Source organism: Pipistrellus kuhlii, unplaced genomic scaffold (assembly GCF_014108245.1).
Source record: "Pipistrellus kuhlii isolate mPipKuh1 unplaced genomic scaffold, mPipKuh1.p scaffold_m20_p_3, whole genome shotgun sequence".
Taxonomy (NCBI): domain Eukaryota; kingdom Metazoa; phylum Chordata; class Mammalia; order Chiroptera; family Vespertilionidae; genus Pipistrellus; species Pipistrellus kuhlii.
This window is the reverse complement of record NW_023425529.1, coordinates 152,115,256-152,137,396: the sequence shown is the minus strand read 5'-3', so window position 1 is coordinate 152,137,396 and position 22,141 is coordinate 152,115,256. Positions and strand designations below refer to the sequence as shown.

The 22,141-nt window shown below is 37.3% G+C and overlaps 1 protein-coding gene across 4 annotated transcripts in view; it reads right to left on the bottom strand.

Moving 5' to 3' along the window:
• PCCA (propionyl-CoA carboxylase subunit alpha) overlaps positions 1-22,141 on the bottom strand; it is a 348,233-nt gene that overhangs the window by 62,995 nt on the left and 263,097 nt on the right. For all 4 annotated transcript variants that reach the window (XM_036454630.2, XM_045588766.1, XM_045588767.1 and 1 more), the window contains one exon: positions 18,278-18,376. In XM_036454630.2, coding sequence (XP_036310523.1) covers positions 18,278-18,376 — 99 coding nt within the window. The remainder of the gene's footprint in view (positions 1-18,277; positions 18,377-22,141) is intronic.

The window sequence follows — 22,141 nt, the reverse complement described above, 5'->3', positions numbered from 1 at the left end:
TTCTGCTTGCATTCTCTTCTAGGAGCTTTATATTTAGGCCTTTAATCCACTTTGAGTTAATTTTTATATATAGTGTAAGATGTGTCCAATTTTATTCTTTTATATGTGGCAGATCCATGGTTTTAGAAGAAAAATCTAGCATTTAACTATCATATTTGTTTCCAACTCCCATTTGTCCTCTGCGTTAAAGACTCAGTTAATTGTTAACTGAACATCAATACCTGATAGCTAATGCACATATTAAATCTACCAAGTCTACACAGAATTCTTGATTTGTCTTCCCAAGCTGCACCTCCCTTAGGTTTCCCATCTCAGTAAATATTACTGTTCATTCATCTGTTGTTCACCCTTAATTCTTTAACTTTCTTTACATCCAGTATTTAATCTGTCAATCTTTTGTGCCTTCCCTCCCAAATATATGTCAAATCAGTTCACTTTTTACCATCTCCACTGCTACCACCTTTATCTAAGTCAAGGGTTGGAAAACTTTCTGCAAAGAGACATATACTAAACATTTTAGGCTCTTTAAGCCCAAAGGCAAAATTGAGGATATTATGTAGCTACTTGGATAACAAGAGAAAAAAACAATTTTCACATTTTTTTGTAACATTCAAAATATAACTAAGCACAATTTTTCTGTAATACTTCAATGTCACTCTTTAATGATATTTTACATATTTCATCTTCAAAAATGTCTCTTTCCACAGACATTACTGCCAAATACCAACATCAATCCACAGGCCATATGCTTTTACTTGAACATAGTTGGCAATTGGAAAGGCATTTACAGAATTTTGTCAGATTCTTCTCTTGATATTTGCCTTTAGCATAACATTATACTGTAGTTTAATCACTTCCAATTAAAGGTTAGGAACTGTACAGTTAAATGGATTTTTAAATATGAACATTTCCCCTGCTTTTGCATTGATGTTTAAAAGATGCTGCTGGAACTGTGGCGGCTGAGGATGCTTCTTGTTCAGAAAAATTTCAATCTTGGTACTGAGCACACAAAAAAATATCATAATAAACTTTCCCACTAAGCCACTGAACTGCTGTGTGATAGGGAAAAGCAGGGCAGTAAGGTTCTACTTCCAACAAAAATTGCAAAAGCAGCCATAGACAACAATGAACGTGGCTCTGTTCTGATAAAACTGTATCTGTAGACTGAAATTTGAATCTCATATTCTTTTCATGTGTCATAAAGCATTACTTTTCTTTTAACTTTTTCCAACCACTGAAAAGGGAATAAGCACTCAACTTTTAGCTGGACTTCTGGTTTATACCATTATCAGCACCTCTTCCTAGAAGACTGCAATGGTCACATAAACAATTTCTCTGCCTCCATTACTGGTCCCCTGTGGTTCATCCTCCTCACAGCAGTAATTTTAAATCATATCACATTATTCTTCTATTCAAAACTTTTCAAAAGCTTCACATAGAAACTGGAAAAACACACACAAAATCCTTTGGCCTATCAAGATGCTGTATCAGCTGGTCTCTGCCTATTTTTTAAAAATTTATTTATTTAATAAATCTTTATTGTTGTTTATTACACTTGTTCCTCACCCCCATAGCTCCCCTCCACCCAGTTCCCACCTCACCCCATCTCCTTACCCCCGCCCCATCCTCTAATCTCTTCCTGCAGCCCCACACCCCCTTCCCCTCGAGAATTGTCAGTCCATTCCCTTTCTGTGCCCCTGATTCTATTATATTCACCCGTTTATTTTGTTCATCAGATTTTTATTCACTCAATTTTTAGATCCACTTGTTGATAGATATGTATGTGTTATCACTTTGTTGTTCATAATTTTTATCTTTACCTTTTTCTTTTTCTTCTTCTTAAAGAATACCCTTCAACATTTCATATAACACTGGTTTAGAGGTGATGAACTCCTTTAGCTTTTTCTAGTTTGTGCAGCTCTTTATCTGCCCTTCAATTCTGAATGACAGCTTTGCTGGGTAGAGAAATCTTGGTTGTAGGTTCTTGCTATTCATCACTTGGAATATTTCTTGCCACTCCCTTCTTGCTTGCATCGTTTCTGTTGAGAAATCAGCTGACAGTCGTATGGGTGCTCTCCTGTAAATAACTGTTTTTCTCTTGCTGCTTTAAATATTCTCTCTGTCTTTTGCTCTTGGCATTTTAATTGTGATGTGTCTTGGTGTGGTTCTCTTTAGGTTCCTTTTGTTTGGGATTCTTTGCACTTCCTGGACTTGTAAGTCTATTTCTTTCACTAGGTAGAAGAAATTTTCAGTCATTATTTCTTCAAATAGGTCTTCAATACCTTGCTCACTCTCTTCTTTTGGCACCCCAATAATTTGGATGTTGGTACACTCAAGGTTGTCCCAGAGGCTCCTTACACTACCTTTATATTTTTGGATTTTTTCTTTTCCAGTTTGGTGCTTTTTGCTTCTTTGTATTTCAAACCTTTGACTTGATTCTTGGGATCCTCTAGTCTGGTGTTAGATCTCTGTATATTATTCTATATTTCAGTGTATGCTTAATATCTGACTGGTCCTTTTTCATGTCCTTGAGTAATAAATTTCTGAGAGGTTTCTAGAATATTCTTGAGTAATCTTATAACCGTGGTTTTGAGTACTCTTATAATCCAATAGATTGCTTTCCTCCATTTCTTTCATTTGTGAGTTCTTTGGCTTTGCATTTTGGCTGCTTCCCTGTGTTGATAGAGTGGCCTTGTGTGGTAGGTATCCTATAGGGCCCAGTGGCTCAGCTTCCCCAATTACCTGAGATGGACACTCTTGGTGCACTTCTTTGTGGGCTGGGTGCACAGTCTTGTTGTAGTTAAGCCTTGATTGCTATTGATATCATTGGGAGGAATTAACCTCCAGGCCAACTGGCTGTGAGAACCAGTTGTGTTGAGAATGGGAGAACTGCTGTATTGGAGACACCCTTATGGGGCTGGATTTGCTTCAATGGGACTTTGGTGCTCACTGAGTGTCTCCTTCAGTGTGTCGCTTATGGATGTGAAGAGTTATAATCTGGCATAGTCTCACACTGACCCCTGGTACCTTGGATCTCAAGGAGGTGCAAAATCAGCCACTGCCTGAGGCCACCCAGAAGGAGCTACAGAGAGATATGCAGATACCTCCTTTTTGTTTGGGGTTTGGAAGTGCACAGATGATGCCCAGCTGTGAAGCAATGCAGGCTGCTGCTGCAGGGCCTTAGGCCTTCTTTTAGACGCTTTGGAGTTCTATGACCTAGTTACAGTTTGTTAGGTTTTAGGCTGCAAGAGGACAGGCCATTTATATGCAAAAGCTGCTGCTCACAGCTTGGGTGGGGTTGCAAACTGGATGGGGCAGGGTCTCAGGGAATCACCAGGGTGGAATAAACAGCAATGGCTGCCATTCGTCCTGCCCAGAGAGGTCCCTGGGTCTCTATGTCCCACAGCCACATGCAGCAACAATGATCCCTGTGAGCACCTATGAGAGAAAGCCACCCTTGCATTCCTGCCCGATGCCAGACAGTCCAGTTTCTCCCCATGTGAGTTTGGGTCCCCAGATTCTCGCCCAGAACTGGAGTTCAGAGAAATCAAGAGCTTGTCTCTCCCTCCTGGAGAGAGAAAAAACAACAGCACACCATTGCCAGCCTGGTTTGCGTGCCTCCATACCTCCACATTTCTGCACCTCCTACCAGTCTCAGTATGCTTTTTTCTTTCCTTCTAGTTGTAGAACTTCCACTCAACCAGGTTTCCTATGGTTCTGGATGATACTGGTTTTACCTTTTAGTTGGAGTTTTGATATAGTTGTAAGAGGCAGCAAGTACATGTGTTTACCTATGCAACCATCTTGGTTGTTCTCCCTGCCTATCTTTTTCCACTCTCCTAACTATACTCAAGATACTGGCCTTCCTTCTGATCTACACACAAATCAAGTTTTTTCCTATTTTAGGGCCTTTGTACTTGCCATTCCTTCTACTTTGGACTTTTCCCCCTAGATTTTTTGCATAGCTGCTTTCCTCTCCTTACAGGTTTCAAATCAATATTCAGACAGGACTTCCTACCCACCATAGCTAACGCTATCTCCTCTGGTCATTTTATAGGAATTATCCTGTTTTATAGTCTTCATCAACCTTCTCAGTACTCATATTACCTTTTTTATGTATTTAGATGTTTGGTATCTACACCTGCCCTGTTGCCACATAAGTCTTGGTCACTGTTTTATCTCCAGAGTCAAGAGCAGTGATTTTCAACTGCCATACCAAAAGAATTTTCAAGACATTCAATTAGTCAGGACACTGACATTTTTTCCCTTAGATTGACAAAAAACAAACAAACAAACAAACAAACAAAAAAAACAATAGACAACACAACCATAGCTGTTTGGTGTGAATGAATCAAAATTATACCTAATTTTTTTTTTTGTCCAGCTGGTGTGGCTCAGTTGGTTGGAACATTGTCCATACACTAAAAGGTAGCAGGTTTGATTATCAGTCAAGGCACATACACAGGTTGTGGGTTGGATCCCCAGTCAGGACATGTGGGGGAGGAAACCAACTGATGGTTCTCTCTCCCCCTCCTCTCTCTCTAAAATCAAAGGGAAAATATAGTTTATTTTTGGTCTGAAATACTGTGTAGGTCATATTTGACATTACTTTTTATGTAAGAGACACTAGAAATATAAATAGTTCCTTTTCCTTACCCTACAGAGATTAGACTGATACCCAGGTGAATAAAATTTTATATTACATAAAATAGTAGGTTTTAAAACATATTTTAAGATTAAAAACACAATTAAATTTTATCAATGAATATGAAAACCATAGATATAAGTACCAATAAGTTGCCCCTAGCTTTACATTCAGTTTAAAGCAGGTTACAATTATACACATTATTAGTGGTGCAGTGTATGAAATTCATGCATGGGGGGGAGAATATGTGTCCCTCAGCCCGGCCTGCGCTTTCTCCAACCTGGGACCCCTCAGGGGATGTCCGACTCCCGGTTTAGGCCCAATCACCATGGGATCAGGCCTAAACTGGCAGTTGGACATCCCTCTTGCAATCCAGGACTGCTGGCTCCTAAATACTTGCTGGCCTGCTTGCCCCCAAATGCCCCCCCCCCCCCCCGCCAACCTGCTTGCCCCCAACTGTCCCCCCTGGCAGCTGCTTGACCCCAACTGCCCCCCTGCCAGCCTGGTCACACCCAACCCCCTGCCAGCTGCTCGCCCCCAATTGTCCCCCCCACTGGCCTGCTCACCCCCTACTGCCCTCTGCCAGTCTACTTGTCCCCAATTGCCCCCCCCCGACCCCTGTGCCAATCTGCTGACCCCCAACTCCCCTCCACCAGCCTGCTCATCCCCAACTGACCACATTCTCTGCCTGATCACCCCCAACTGTCCCCCTTCCAGCCTGCTCACCCCCAATTGCCTGCCCTCCCCCACTGGTCTGATCACTTCCAACTGCCCTTCCTTCCTGACCTAACCATCTCTGCCTCAGCCCCACTACCATAGCTTTGTCCGGAAGATCTCCTGGTCTAATTAGCATTTATTAGTATAGATTGCTATCAACTTCCCCCCAACACACACGCACACACACACCCCACACTACTGGAATCTATATATCTATATAGTACTTGAATAGGGAGAGAGGGAGAAAAGAGGAGAGGGAGAGAGGGAGAAAGAAAGAAGGAGAGATTCCAAAACCTAACATATCTCAGCAATAAGGACTGATGTAATAGAAAATAGGAAAACAAAATTTCATTCAAAACTGGAATTTGCTGTTATATAGGAAACAGAAACATACATGTTTTCCATAGTCTGGGATTAAGAACAAAGTACTCAAATGCCTACAATAAATCTGCAGCATGCCAAAAAAATATGAACTGACTATTTGATAAGCTAAGAGCAAAAGTAAAATAATGTAAAAATTAAGGCCTTTATTTTCATGAAATATATTTCATTCTTACTAAAATATTTTCTCCAAATATTTTACCCTTTTTTTTCTTCTATTTTAAGTGGTACTTCATAGCTAGAAAAACATTTCCTTCTTTTCTTATTTTGATAGTCTGCTCCAAAAGCTACAAAATATACTGCCTCTTTAAAGAAAATAATTTTTAGAAGACTTTGTTAAGATAATAATTTTAACTTTTGTTAAATTATTCACATAATTTAACATAAATAAATTCATATAAAATTAGCAAAGTTACTCACTGGGGGGGAAAAAAAAAAAGCAAAAGCATTCACACACAAAAATCAAATGTTCTAAAAATATCTCCCAAAGATAATAAAATCAGAGGCAATTTCACCTTTTGAAGAGTAATCTCACTGAACAGTAAGAGGAAGAAATAGTAATAGTTTTCTTTTTCCCCTCACTGATTTCCAACCTGATAATACGTTGTAAAGGCCATTACTATGGGATTTGTCTTATCGGTCTCCAGTGCAGCTGCTGGTATTATTTTCCATGTTTACTACAATCAGTGTTTATACTATTCAAAATTCTCTTCTTCTGGCAGCTACTAAAGATCATTTCTCGTTAACAGATAGATGTGTGGGGTGGGGAGGAATTCAGAAAGACATTTTCCTATTATATTAAACATTTAAAAGCAATGCCAAATCATAAAACAAATGCCACCAGAGACAAGAAAACTGCTAGGACTACATTACAAAAGCAGGTAGATTTGCATCAAAATTAAATTTTAAATTATAGTTGTACTTACATCCCAGCTGTTAAATTGTGATGCAAGTTTTTGAAGCCTAGTGAAAGGAGTTATTTCTGTTCTACTGGTAGGCTTGTTTCTAAGATGTATAACTGTAATTGATGTTTTCAGGAACATAAAAAGATGGTTAATAATTACTCTTTCATTTCCTACTTCTTTAGAAAAAAGTACCAACCTCTGTGTATTCTAAGTTATATATTTATGTATCCTATACATTCTAAATGGATGGTTTCATATTGCATTGATGTCTCCAGAATAATCACATGCATACAGCACAAAATAACAGCTAATTCCTTCTAAAGGGGTGGGGGCAGGGAGAAGTATCTAAAAAACATGGAAAACATTTCTTTTGGAACTAAAAACATAAAATGATTACATTCAAATCAAAAGCATAAGCCACTTTAATATTCTAATTAAAATACTTTAACTTCTATACATATTTACTAGCATTAAAACTAGTTCTGGATTGTGGAATTATTTTAAAAGCTGAAAAAAGGAAATAGCTTATTTTTAACTTCACTTTTTCTTTCAAGTGATATGAAAATCAATTCATTTTCTTCAAACACAGAAAATTATGCTTAAATTAAAAAAAATCTATTCAAATTCTGTGTGGACAAGCATTTTGCAAATGCATCACAGATAGTTACGCAGTCTGAAAGCACAGAAACATCTCTTCTATCATATTCATGTTCTTACAGAATATTCCTTGTTGGCCCACTGAGCATTTTAAGTTATCATGTTATAGAACCTACGTAGCACTGCAACCAATTCACAAGTTACCCGTTTAATCTGGTATTCTGTAGTAAATAACACGGGGTTCCTGGGATACTATTCCAAATTTGTCTGCTTTAACATAGAAAATTAGTTCCACTTAGTTGAATATCAATGACCTATTCAGTGTAGAATGCAATCGTGCTGTAATCAGCTTTGTACTGTTATATATAATAAAATCATCTTCTCTTGAAAATATTTAAACAAGAATATGAGAAATAAAAAGAAAACAGGCTTCAAAGGTACACCATGAATAGCTTCACAGCATACAAATGCGGAAATTGTTAGACCTTAGCAGGATCTCAAGATATTTTCAAAAGTAGTTATCTACTCTTCAGGCCTGTGGACAACCTGCTGTGAGCAGGTGGATGGAAGAAATCATTCTACACAAAGAAACAGGCCAATAGCAGTTAGTCGGCTCTGCTTGCAAATGTTCAAACAACATGACTACGCAAAGTGAAAATCTAGTGTGTAAAATGCTAACAAGAAACAATATATTAAACCTGAGCAGACAAATTATATTGTAAGAAATGAAAACTATTTGAGTTATTCAAGCAAAATTGAAGAGCCTCTTTCGAGTGTTAAAAAAAAAAAAATTACTTCGCAGGAATAGTCACAGTAATTAAAAAAAAAAAAAGTTATATTCATTCAGCACACTCCACACTATGAAGGTGCTTGGGTATATGAAGAAAACAGTGAGCTCAACATGTACAGAACACAGCAAATCCCTCTTCTGTTTCAAAATAAGTATAATTCATCTACTTCTAATTTTAAAAAATTAAAACCCAAACTATAATTAACACATGAGGGAGCACTAAAAAAAAAAAAAAAACGAAAAATTTCTCATCTAGTTAATAACCTTTTAAAATTTTAATTTAGAAGCTTAAAAAAAATTAGTACCATTTAAAAAAAATGGAATTATTTCCTGCCTGAAGTATATAATTTAAGTGTTGGGAAGGAAATAAAAAGATTTGTTGTGTGAAACTATTACTAAATTAGAATTTCTATTTTATTTAATTTTAGTTAATTTAATTAAGCAGTGTAATATATTTTTCTGTTAAACAAAACTTCATTTTTAGGTAGGACTATATTTTACACTTTAAGTGTTCAATTATGTAAGCTAGTAGAGGCCCAGTGCATGAAATTCATGCACTGGTAGAGTGTCCCTCAGCCCAGCCTGCACCCTCTCTAATTTGGGACCTCTCGGGGGATGTGGGATCGGGCCTAAACCAGCAGTCAGATATCCCTCTCACAATCCAGGACTGCTGGCTTCCAACTGCTCACCTGCCTGCCTGTCTGATTGATGTCTAACTGCTCCCCTGCTGGCCCAATCACCCCCAACTGCCTTCCCCTGCCAGCCCAATTACCTCCAACTGCCCTCCCTGCCAGCCTGGTTGCCCCCAACTGCCCTCCCCTGATCTTGTGATGACATGAGGGTAGCCATCTTGTGATGATGTGGGGGTGGCCATCTTGTGATGATGTGGGGGTGGCCATATTGTGACATGTGGTGTCCATTTTGTGATAATGCAAGGGCGAGACACCACCTAGGCTTTTATTAGTATAGATTGTTGCATACATGTCAGGCACATGTGTCAATTCTGGTATCACATTACTCATTTTTATATTGTTTCATGGATATGTTGAGTTAAATAGAATGGATTAGTAAAATTAATTTCACTTGCTTTTACTTTTTTTTTATCCTCACCCAAGGATATTATTTTTCGATTGATTTTTAGAGTGGAAGGAAAGGAGGAAGGGGAGGAGAGAGAGGAAAGAGACAGAGTGAGTGTGTGTGCCCGTGCATGAAAGGGAGAAGGAAAGGGATACATCTATGTGAGAGAAACACATTGACTGGCTGCCTCCTTGATCTGAGGCAGCTCTTTGGTCCATGGGTTGATGCTCTAACCACTGAGAAACCAGCCAGGACTGGTTGCTTATTTCTTTAATTTTTTTAATGTAGCTATTAAGAAACTTAAAAATTACATATTTGGCTCATATTAGATTTCTACTAGAAATGCTATTTTATTCCACAACTTTTTAAATTGCTAATTTGGAAATCAAAATATGTTTTTTCACAAAAGAATAAGAGATTATTTTTAATTCCCAGCCTAGGCCATTAAGATCTAACTAATAAGCATAATTACTAATGGACTCTACATTTGTAAAGAAAATAGTTAAAAAGTTATTGTAATGGGTAAAAAAGAATGCACAATTCTATCATTTTATTTTCTTTGAATGATGATACTTGAGGAAAACTTGTTTTAATTATTAGCTAAAGAGCTAGACAAAAAGTTATAAAAATTCTGAAGAGGACCTAAGTGTCTTCAAGATGTTTGAATGTTTCTATCCCCAGTTCTTTATTATCAACTAGTGGCCCAGTGCACGAAATTCATACATGGGAGGGGGGGTGTCCCTCAGCCCAGACTGCACCCTCTCGTAAACCAGGACGCCTGGCTCCTAACCAGTCACCTGCCTACCTGCCTGATTGCTCCTAACCTCTCGTCTGCCTGCCTGATTGCCCCTAACCACTCACCTGCCTGCCTGATCATCCCTAGCTGCTTGCCTGCCTGCCTGCCTGCCTGATCACCCATAACCACCTCTGCCTCAGCTCCTGCTGGTGGCTTCATCTAAAATGATGTCCAGAAGGTCATTTGGCTGTCCAGTCTAATTAGCATATTGCACTTTTATTATTATATAGATAGATTACTTTATTTCAAAATATATGACCCTCCTCCTTTCAAAGGGATGCTTCATTGCCTCTATACTTGGAGTTACTAACAATTATGAGTGACCCTGGGTGAGAGTCTTTAAGCAAGAGAAATCAGAAATAGCCTGAGGTGGGCCTTTCTTGACAACTATCACTGAATGAAGGCAAGTAGGAAAGACATTAACTCAACTGGAAAAGAATATACTTTGATGAGATCCTTCAGTGAGCAGGTGCTTGGGAGCCCTTTTGTTTTTCTTTGGTGTCACAGAAACTACAGTGATTCTGCATCTGCAGAGATCAAACAACCATGTTATCTAGTAGAGTACTGTATATGCAAATGTTGAAAGATCAGGAATTAGAAAGAACTGATAAAATGGCCAAGAAGGCCATTTTAATGACCTGGCTTAATTTGGTGAAGGCTTAGAAAAAATAAAATCTAAAACTTAAAATCAAGGTATGAATGAGACAGATTTATATGTGAAATTACAAAATACAGGGTGACTATCCATTCAACCTATCATCCACAGTTATTGAATCTCTACACGTGCTAAGAACTCAGCCAGGCAGTGAGAATTCAAGGTCAAATCAAAACTAAAATAGGTGGTTTAAAACAATTAAGATAAGTTAGTAACCTATAAAATTAATTATCCAAATGATGGTACATGCCCAAATACTATTTCTTTTTAAAGAAATTGATGGGTAATATTAGTCTTATAAAGTTTAATAATAAAAAAACACAGGAAAATAAGTAGACAATGGGATCTGATTGAATGAATAGATAGCAAATTCCTAACACAAAGGTATTCGTCAAGAATTTAATTATCTAATCAGATAAAGATATTAAGTATTACTACTTGTGTAGTCACAGGAATGCAGCAATAAAACAAAATATTTACTTATTCTTAAGAATTATGCTAGACTAGGCTTCCTGGTAAAACATGCTAAGAAGCTGTGAAATCAGGAATCTCCCATTTTTCACCTGAAGAGATTATGAAAGAAGTTAAAAAAGGAAATAATCCAATCAGAGAAAAATAAGTTTCATTCATTTGTGGAATCTAATGAACAAAAATAAACTAACAAACAAAACAGAAGCAAACTCATAGAACAAACTGACAGCTGTCAGAGGGGAGGGGTGTTGTAGGGCTGGGTGAAAAAGGTGAAGGGATTAAGCAAACACAAACACAGACACACACACACACTCACACACACACACACACACACACACACACACACACACATACACACTCACCACACACAGACAATAATATGGCAATTACCAGAGGGAAAGCGGGGTGGGAGGTAGAGGAAGGTAAAGAGGGGTTAAATGGTGATGGAAGGAGATTGAGTTGGGGTGGTGAACATAAATATGACATACAGATAATGTATTGCAGAATTTGTACACCTGACATCGATATAATTTTATTAAGCAATGTCTCCCCAAGAAATTCAATAAAAAGAAAGGGAGGGAGGAGTTTAATTCTGGTTGAACACTTGAAGCTATGTGAGAGGAGTTTCATCAGAATCACTTGGCTTTCCATGTATCTCCTGGATTTTGAGGGACACATGGAGAAGATAAGCAACCCTTTTGGTGCCAGAACAAGAAAAGAAGATTTGGTGAGGCAGGGATCTACTAGTATAACTATTTCTGTGTCTCACATGTTGGTCGTGCAGAAGAGATCCAGGCTGGGGCATTATGAGAGACCCTGCCCAACAGCAACACCTGGAATGATAAAAAGCAGGATGCTGGGGCAGCTGGAAAAGACAGCGCTGGCATTAAGCGTTTTGCAGGTGAGGCATTCCCCCAAATCGACAAACGTGTCCAACTAGCCAGATTGGGACATTTGTCAAGCCCTAAAAGAATGAACAACAGATTACATCTCCCAGGGTCAACATAGTTCTTCCTGCTGTGCACCTCTCATCTTTACCCCATACTGCAACTTTGGAGTGGCCCCAGATGGAGGTAAGACGTGGGAGAGGAAAGAAAAGAAAGAAAAGAAAGGAAGAAAGGAAGAAAGGAAGGAAGAAAGAACCTCTCTCATCTTCCCTATAAAAATTTCTTAGTCTAGAAGCTTTACTAGTTTTGACATTATAATGAACTAGAATTTTAAACATACTCGCTGCTAAATAGATTATTGCTGGCTTATGACCTGGTAGCAAGTTTTCACACTGAGAATTATGCAATTATACAGGGGAGGGGGAAAAAAATAAGTTGAGACGCCGGGACCAGTTTGGCTCAATGGATAGAGCGTCGGCTTGGGGACTGAGGGGTCCCGGGTTCGATTCCGGTCAAGGGCATGTACCTTGGTTGCGGGCATATCCCCAGTGGGGGGTGTGCAAGAGGCAGCTGATCAATGACTCTCTCTCATCGATGTTTCTGGCTCTCTATCTTTCTCCCTTCCTCTCTGTATAAAATCAATAAAAAAATATATTTAAAAAAAATAAGTTGAGACAAATTTTTTTTGAAAGAACAATTATAAGAAAGTTGCTTCTATTTGTACTAAAAAGTTCCCTTTATATAATGAATTGGCTGGACTGTAAAACAGATGGGGAAGGGAAAATATTGGGAAGCACTCTGAATGCTTTTTCAATAACGAAATAAATCCTGTTCCAGAATGAGATACCACTCCACGCCCATTAAAATAACTATCATAAAAACAACACAACCAGAAAATTACAAGTGCTGGTGAAATGTAGAGAAATTGAAATTATTGTGCATAGCTGGTGGGAATATAAAATGGTGCAGCTGCTATGGAAAAGAGCATGGTGGTTCTTTAAAAAATTAAACTAGAATTACTATATGAACCAGCAATTCCACTTCTGGATATATGCTCAGAAGAAAACTAGGGAGTCATATTTGTACATCCAAAATAGTATTATTCACAATAGCCAAAGAGTTGAAATAACCCAAATGTCCATTGACAGATAAATGGATAAAAAAAATTATGGTATATACATGCAATGGAATATTATGCAGCCTTAAAAAGGAAGAAAGTTCTGATATGTGCTAGCACATGGATAATCCTTAAAGACATTATGCTACGAGAAACAAGTCAGTCACAAAAGGACAAATACTACATGATTTCACTTATATGAGGTTCCCAGAGTAGTCAGATTCATAGAGACAGAAGAGAATGGTAGTTGCCAGGAGCTGGGGAGAGTAGGGGATAGAAGGTAATTGTTTAGCATTACTTCCCTCTGCACAGAGTTTCAATGGTATCTCCACTGAGAATTGAAAAGCACAGACCATTTAACCTTTCATTCATAACTGTGACTCCTCCAATCTATTTCCCAAGCTTATTAGCTCACATTACTTCCCTATATGCATGCTTCCCAATCCCATTTCACAAACATGTTTTCCTAAGTTGTATCTCAACTATCATCTGATACCCTTGTTTTGCAAAACACAAACTTTTTACGTAGCTAAGAATTCCTTAAAGATAAATGAAAAATGAAAGAGAGTAATTGGGAGAGAATTTGTGAAAGCAGAATTTCATATTACGAGAAAAATCCTCATTTTGCTTATATTTAATTGAGAAACACTTCATAGAAAACAACAGCCTTTTAAAGAATGGTGGGGCTGGAAAGGTGAGAAGGTAGCTAGCAAGTAAGTGGCAGAAAAACATGGCTAAGTATTGCTGGCACAACTGCTTATCCATTTTAAAAAGTAAAACTGGATCTTATAGCATAAACAAAAATAAATCCCAGGGAGATTAAGGATTTAGATGTGGGGGGGGGGGGAGCACAATTTAAAAGATTTATAAGAAAATACAGGCAACATCTTTATGAACTTGAGAGTAGAAGAGGGTTTTTTAATCCAATACAAAATACATAAGCCATAAAGGACAAGAGTGAAAATTCTGATATTAAATCTGTGACTTAAAACTTCACTTGGATAATTTAAGAGGTAAAAACACAAACTACAGACTGGGAAAAGTTTTTTGAAACACATATAAAAAACAAAGGATCACAATTCACACAATATAAGGAACGTTTATGAATCAATAAGGAAAAGACACTTCAATTTTTAAAAATGAGCAAAAACCATGAACAGGCATCTTGCAGAAGACAAAACAGGACTGTCAATAAATACATTTTAAATGCTCACTGTCATTAACAGTAAGGGAAATATATGTTAAAACCACAAAGAAATACCCTTTAAATCCACCAGTCAGGAAAAACTTAAGTAAGTCTAGATACCAAGGTTCACTAGGACATGAAGCTCAATTATTAAGGGCACAGATTTCAGGTTTCCAATTCTGGCTTTTTCATTTATCAGAGAATGCCATAGGCAAGTAATTTATCTCCTACAAGCCTCAGTTTCCTCAACTACAAAATGAGGAAAAATACCAGCACATGTGTAAAATACATTATTATTAATATCATCATCACTACATTGTACCCTTGACCAGAACTGAACCCGAGACCCTACAGTCTTCAGGATGACACTCTATCCTCTGAGCTAAACCAAATGATGGGAAAACAGGTTATTGCATTAGTCTTTAGCTTTTACAAGATCAATACATATGTGTACATAAAGCATGTAATAATTAAATGTTTAAATGCCTGTGCGAAAGTCCAGGAAAAAAGAACAGCAGTTATTACTATAAAATCGCTTGAAATGCCTGTGGTAATATCCATCCTATTGTTCTCTGAATTTACCATAAATAACTATAAGAGAAATCCAAACGCACTGTAGTAGTAGCTTTATAGCTAATCTGCTTAAAAGTACTGAGCCCAGGAGGTCAGTTCAGCATAGAGCTGTGGCTGGCAAACTGCGGCTTGTGAGCAACATGCAGCTCTTTGGCCCCTTGAGTGTGGCTCTTCCACAAAATAGCATGGCCTGGGCAAATCTATTTTGAAGAAATGGCATTAGAAGAAGTTTAAGTTAAAAAAAATTTGGCTCTCAAAAGAAATTTCAATTGTTGTACTGTTGATATTTGGCTCTGTTGACTAATGAGTTTGCTGTCCACTGGCCTAGAGGAAAAAATGAGTTAAGAATGAACCTTGAAGATCTGCTTACGGGCAAGTGGAAGAGAAATAAACAAAAAACATTTTGAAGTTCTTTTCCCTATGGTTCTTATAAATCTACTAAAGGCCTGGTGCATGGAATTTGTGCACGAGTGGGATCCCTAGGCCTGGGCAGAGATCAAGGCCTATCTCACCCAGTTCCAATTGGGGCTGGATCAGCTGGGGCCTGCCAGCTACCATATGGGGCCTGCTGGACGGGGCCAGAGGGATAGGGGGAGGGACCAGGGAAGGTTGGCTGGCCATGGGAGGTTGGCTGTGAAAGTGCACTAACCACCAAGGGGCAGTTCCTGCATTGAGCATCTGCCCCCTGGTGGTCAGTACTCACCATAGCAACTGGTTGTTCCAGTCACTTAGACTTTTATATCTATAGATTTGTCATACAATGCTCTTTATTCTGACTGGTAACATTTTTCAGACAAAATGATTTTCCAACTGTTCCTCTAACTGTTAGAGTCTAACATCTCTAAGTTCTCTCTTTGCCTCCAGTCTCATTATTCTTTAATAATAAAAAAAAAAAAAAAAAAAAAAAAAAAAAAAAAAGCTCTTTCTAAATTCCAATTCTGTTCATACCATCACTCTTTAGTGGAAATTCTTCCATGAGTCCCACTGGCTAAGGATAAAGCAGAGTGAACACTCTGTAATTAACAAGGCATCGAAGGACGTGGCCTCCTACTTACCACACTTTTGCTCATCGTTTGCCAGCTCATTCTATGATTGCAAAGTTTTAAAGTGGTGGTTCTCAAATTGTGGACCCTGGATCATCAAGATCAGCATTCCCTAGGAAATTATTAGAAATGCACACCTAGGCCAGACCTACTAAATTGGCATAACTCTGTGGGTCAGTCTAATAGTTTAAGTTTTAACAAGTCTTCTAGTTGGTTTTAAAGCATACTAAAGTTTGAGCATCATTGGCTTAAAGCATGAATGAAAGGTAAATTATTATTTCAAGAACTCTATGGGAAAATTGGAAAGTACTCTGGGCAAATGCAGAGTCTGGGGTCACACTACCAGAATTCAAACTTCTGCTCAGCTTCTTCCTGCTCTGCAATCACGGGGCCATTCCTTAGCTTGCCTCAGCACAGGGTAATGTTTAAGAGCACAGGTCCTCAGTAAGACTGCTTGGATTTATGGTAAATCCTGGCTCTACCCTCATTACCTGTGGGTCCTCGAACAAGTCACTTCACTTTCTCTGAGCCTCAGTTACTTCACTTAATGAAAAAGTATAAATAATAGTACCTACTTCATGCAATTTTTGTGAAGATGAAAAGAGTTAATATAGTACTGTGATTAGAACTGAACCTGATACACAATAGGCATGTGTTATTATTCTGATGATAACTGTTAGTAATTTCATAGGGGCCTTGTTATTTTTTGGGAGATAAAAAGAGTCAACACTAATGCCCACAGAAAGTAAACAAAATTTACCTGTTCTGATAAGGAACAATTTTCCTTACTTGACTTTTTAGATACATGACTTGTTTTTTGTTTTGTTTTTTTTCAATATTGCATTCACTTCCCCCAGTTTATTTCCTTCCAATGAGAGAGCACTGAGCTAGAAGCAATGATCTCTCCAAAAAGTCAAGAGGTCTGCCTTGAAGCGTTCTTTATTTCACATTAACTTTTCCCTTAAACAAAAACTTGCAAGAATAAAAATGAATTTACTGAACCATATTCCTCTGGTCCAAAAAATACTTCTGGGTGTTATTGTAAATACATATCCAGGTTTAATTTAGCTGGAAGCTCTACTTGTAAGGGTGACATTAAGACACATATCCGCATAGTCTTGATAAGGATGCTGAAAATATCACAATACAAAGATCTGGACAAGAGAACTTTGTGTGTCTCTCTTCTCACTGCAGAGAGGTCAGACTATGTCCCCCAGCCAAATCACATGGAGGCCTGAGGCAGAGCACCTTCGGTGCAGAGCATTTTCTATGGAACATAAACAAGCATAACAAAACCATGTGTTCAGAAGACACACTAACTAGATCTAAGTGATACAAAATTATGCAGTGATTTTTTTCAAGCGTCCAAAGTATTTAACATCATATTTAGAATATGAGAGAAAATATACTGGAACAAGTCAAAAGCCAAATTTTAAATATGGGGGTCATTACTGAGAATTTACTGTTTCTTCGAACCATACAGGTTGAACCTGGGTTTGAAATTAGTTTAGTCACCAACTATGTAATAGGGGTTCTGGAATCCTCTGCTGCACAGTCTCTAATAGAGATAGACAGAGGGACATATGATCCTGGTGTAGAGCAGTCTCTTTCTGTGATTCTCTTTATTTCTTTAGGTTTTAAAAATCTATTTCCTGTATAAAATAAAATTAAGAATATGTCAAAACACTTTCATAAAATAAAGATTGAGAATTGAATGCAATGGGAGGCTTAGGATTTTTACTTGCATGTGACAGCCACATGTTCTACTGTGTGTGTTTTGTGTGTGTGTGTGTGTGTGTGTGTTTTCTTGGAACCCTAAACCTTAACTATGAGGTGAACCGAAGGAATTTTGGCAGAATCTCTTTTCACAGCTTCCTACTTTAAAATGGAGGTCACAGAATACAAAGAACATTTAATCAACCTGGGTTTCAAGGCATCTCCTCAATGCAATAGGTTTTATCTTGAGGGTAAAAGAAAGGTTAACGAATTAAGATTACTCAATTTTTAAAAGGTATCAACATGCTATGGCAAGTCAACATAATAGCTCACATTTCTGATGATCTGATACTACACATTTCAATTACACAGAAAAGGAAGGTAATGAAATCAGTCATCTTTTACGACTGAAAATCCACAATGGCAAAGAAAACTACTAACCTAATAGTTTAAGAAAAGCATGCAGGATGCGTTATCTATAACAAAATATCTGTAACACTAACCTTCCTTTCTTTTTTCTGAAAAAAGAAAGCAGCATTTTCTCTGAATAGGAATTAACTCAAGATTCTCCAAAATAAGAAAAACTGTTTCCAGCCATAAAATGCACACGAGAGATAAAATGCAGCTTTTCCCTAGCATGTGTGTAAGTATTAACCACACAGACCCTGAGAAGGATCTCTGGCTTAATGTGATCCTCTAGGAAAATCATCAGAGCTCTTACCTGTATCGTCCTCTGAGTGCCATCAACGCTGACAGACAATAAGGGTGAAGCCAGGTTCCATGTGCTGGTCACATTTAGTTTCGACCCATCAACTTCCACCTGTTGTGACACCAAATAAGACTGTTACCAGGAAGAAAGAAAGAAAGAAAGCTGATCTCAAGTTCACTGCTACATGCAAAGCAGCAGCCATTTTAAACAGATGGCTCCCAAACAACCTGTCATGTTTACTGCTCCCACCATGAAAGACAGGGTCCAACAGCGTCTTCCCAGCCCTCTCTGGGGAGAGGTGAAGGGCCTGAGCACAGCTGCCTTTGGGTACTGAGGTTTCAAGTGATTTCCACTTTGTAACAAACAGCCTTCTAACTCCAAACCTACCCGGACATGCTACATTTACTGCAATTAGACAAGTAATGCTTATAAATTCCAGTGACACTTTGCAACTCACACAACAGGGCCTGCATATAATATCCTCTCCAAGGACCAAGAAAGAACTTTTCTGTGTTGATTTTAACGAAGGACTATGTATTGTTATCTTAATTAAACAGGAGCTTTAATTAGGTAAAATTCTTTGGTACTGAGAATTAAAAGTCCATTTTGAACTTTGCAAATTCTGTCATATTTTTGCTGATCGTCAAGTTATGAGTCATGAAGATAAAAAAAAACAAAACAACCCATGATCTTTTAAAACAGATATTCTTAAGAGAAAAATTTTAACTTTTAAATAAATAACATAAAAGCAACTGAAAGAAAAATAAATAAAAGCGAATTTAAAAATAAAAGTACTATTAGTTATTTCTTCCCTTTCACTTACTCATTCTCTCTTTAATGAGCTAAAAATTAGATTTTTAAAAAACGTAACATTATTATTTTAAGTCTACAGTAAACAACCCTAACAAAGAGATATTCAAGTTTGTTGAAGTTTCAAAATAAACCTTTAGCAGAGCCAAGATATATGATCCCTAAAAATTCCCACAATCACTTAATTCTCTTGAAAGACACTTACTAATTAAAGAAAACACACTTTATACTGTATTTGTTTGAATAAGTACTTATATGTAGATATTTTCTCTATAATGTGGTCATAAAGTATAGAAACAAAGATATGCTACTGGCTATGTAATGAAATATCAATAGAACATATATGGGGTAGGCAAAAATGGGTTTAGAGTTGTTCATATAGAAAAAAAATACAATCTATATACACAAAAGCCTAACTGACCATTACCTCCACATGTCCAGAATGTCAGGCCGACCAGTTGCTATGATGAAAACTGACCACCAAGGGGCAGAGGCTCAGTGCACTCCCACAGTCAACCTCCCATGGCCAGCCAACCTCCAATTCTTCCCCCGGCCAGCAAGCCTCCCGCGGTTCCTCTCTGTCCCTCCTGTCCCATCCAGGACTGGGCAAAATGGCCCTCATAGGCCCTGATTGCTGGCCAGGCCTAGGGAATTCCTTGTACCGGGCCTCTAGTAATTAATAAATAATAATACAAAAATAAACTTTCATGTACTCACAACTGTAAACCTACTTTTGCCCACTCCTGTATTATCCACTCACTTGTGTTTTCAGATTTAGTGGTCTCCCTATATATACAGTATCATTTAGTAACTGGAGATGGGGGTGGAGGAGGAACAAGCAAACAAAAACAAAACACACACACACACAAAAAAAAGGCTTTGGAATGAGACTGACCTGAGTCTCACTTGATATCTTTTTAAATTTTATTCTTGAATTACACTTCATATTCAATATTATTTTGTATCAATAACTATGTATGGTGCCAGGTGGGTACCTGAAATATGGGGGGACCACTTTGTAAAGTATATGAGTGTCTAACCACTATGCTGTACAATTGAGTCTCACTTGATAGATGTTTTACCAAGTTAGAGTTAGTTATGAAAGCTGGAGTATAACCAGCCTGAGCTTTAGTTTCTAAACTATAATATAGTAAAAATATCTGTCCAACTATAAAAAAATAATTAAGTGAACATATGGAAGTCTCTACCAATATATGTGTCATGGTAGCTCCTAAACATTTTCTCCCTTCACAAGTCTCTAATGGTTTTACTACCCCACCCTTAAGTAAGTTTCAAAAATAAGGTCAGATAATCATACTATCTCATTCATTAATTACTATTAAAACACATGATAAAGATCTGAGAAGTAGAAAGACCTGTAGTTTTGATTAAAGCAGCACTAATACATTTTAAATGATCCTGTTTGGCCCTTCTCCCCAAATTAAGTATCTCCTTATAGTGAAAGATTTCCAAAAGAAACTCTCAACAGAGGTTAGAAACAGTAAGTGCTAAAAATACTTATAAAACTGAAAATATTTGCTTTTAAATTGCTTCTAAATGTAAAAGTTTAAAAAAAAAAGCTCAATAATCAATTACAAAGTTTTATTTGTCAAAAAAAGAAGCTAGATGCTATAAAAAAATTCTGAATAATTATTTAAAAATTTGTATTTGATACTAATTTCAAATCCAAAGGGTTAACAGAATGAAACTGCAATTGCCATCTTTTTTTTTTAATATATAAATATATTTTATTGATTTTTAACAGAGAGAAAGGGAGAGAGATAGAGAGCTAGAAACGCCGACCAGCTGGCTCTTGCACACCCCCTACCGGGGGATGCACCCGCAACCAATGTACATGCTCTCGACCAGAATCGAACCTGGGACCTTTCAGTCCGCAGACCGACGCTCTACCACTGAGCCAAACCGGCTTCGGCATGCAATTGCCATCTTTAGGGCATATGAAGGGGAAAAACAACAACTAATCTACTCAAATCATGTTAGAGGAGGAACAATTTACTACAACCTGAAGTAAAACATTTTTATGACTGTTCAAACAGAATGTGCTATATCCATACAAGATAATATTATTTAGCAATAAAATGAAGTGAAATATTGATATATGCTACAACATGAATGAACCTGAAAACATAATGCTGAAAGAAGCCAGTCACAGAGGACCATAGTTATATATTAATAGTTCCATTTACCTGAAATGTCCAGAAGAGAAAATCTATAGAGACAGAAAGTAAACTAGTGGTTTCCTAAGCAAGGGTGGGGGAGAGTGGTGGAAATGGATGGGGGATTGAGGGTGGCAACTATGGGTAATGGGCCTTATTAGACATAATAAAAATGTTCTTTAATTGACTGTGGTGAGGGTTATACAACTCTGTGAATATACTACAAGCCAAAGAATTGTACAATTTAATGGACAAATGGTAAGGAATGTGAATTATATTTTAATAAAACTTTTTAAGAAGTAACAAAAAAGTAGGGGAGGGAATGCTATTCTTTCAAAAATTAGAAGCAGAACTTTTGTGATAAATTAAAGATGACCTAAAAATGAATATATATGCATATAAAATGTTCATAAATTAGAAGAGGTTTAGTATTATTGTTATCTCCTAAAATGATCTATTGATAGTCAGTGTAATCCCAATTTTTAAAATCTAGCAAACTTTGTTTTTTCAGTAGAAATTGATAAGTTGATCTCAATTAATATATAGAATATTGAAGAATTTTGGAAAACAAGCAAAGGTACAGTAATCAAGACACTAATGTAAGAATAGACATTTATTAAAAAAACAAAACTGAGAGTTCAGAAACCCACACATAAATTGCTAGTTGATTTTCCCAAAAAGTGCCAAGTTGGTAAATGTAGAAATATAGTTTGTCAACAAATTGAACATCTTTAGTAAAAAAAATAAACCCTACGCCATCAACTACATTCAAAGCTATTAAAATTAAATGTAAAAACTAAAATTTTGTAAAGAAAACATGAGGGAAAATCTTTATGAATGACCTAGGGCCAGGTAAAGATTTCTTAGAACACAAAAATAAAAATCTAAC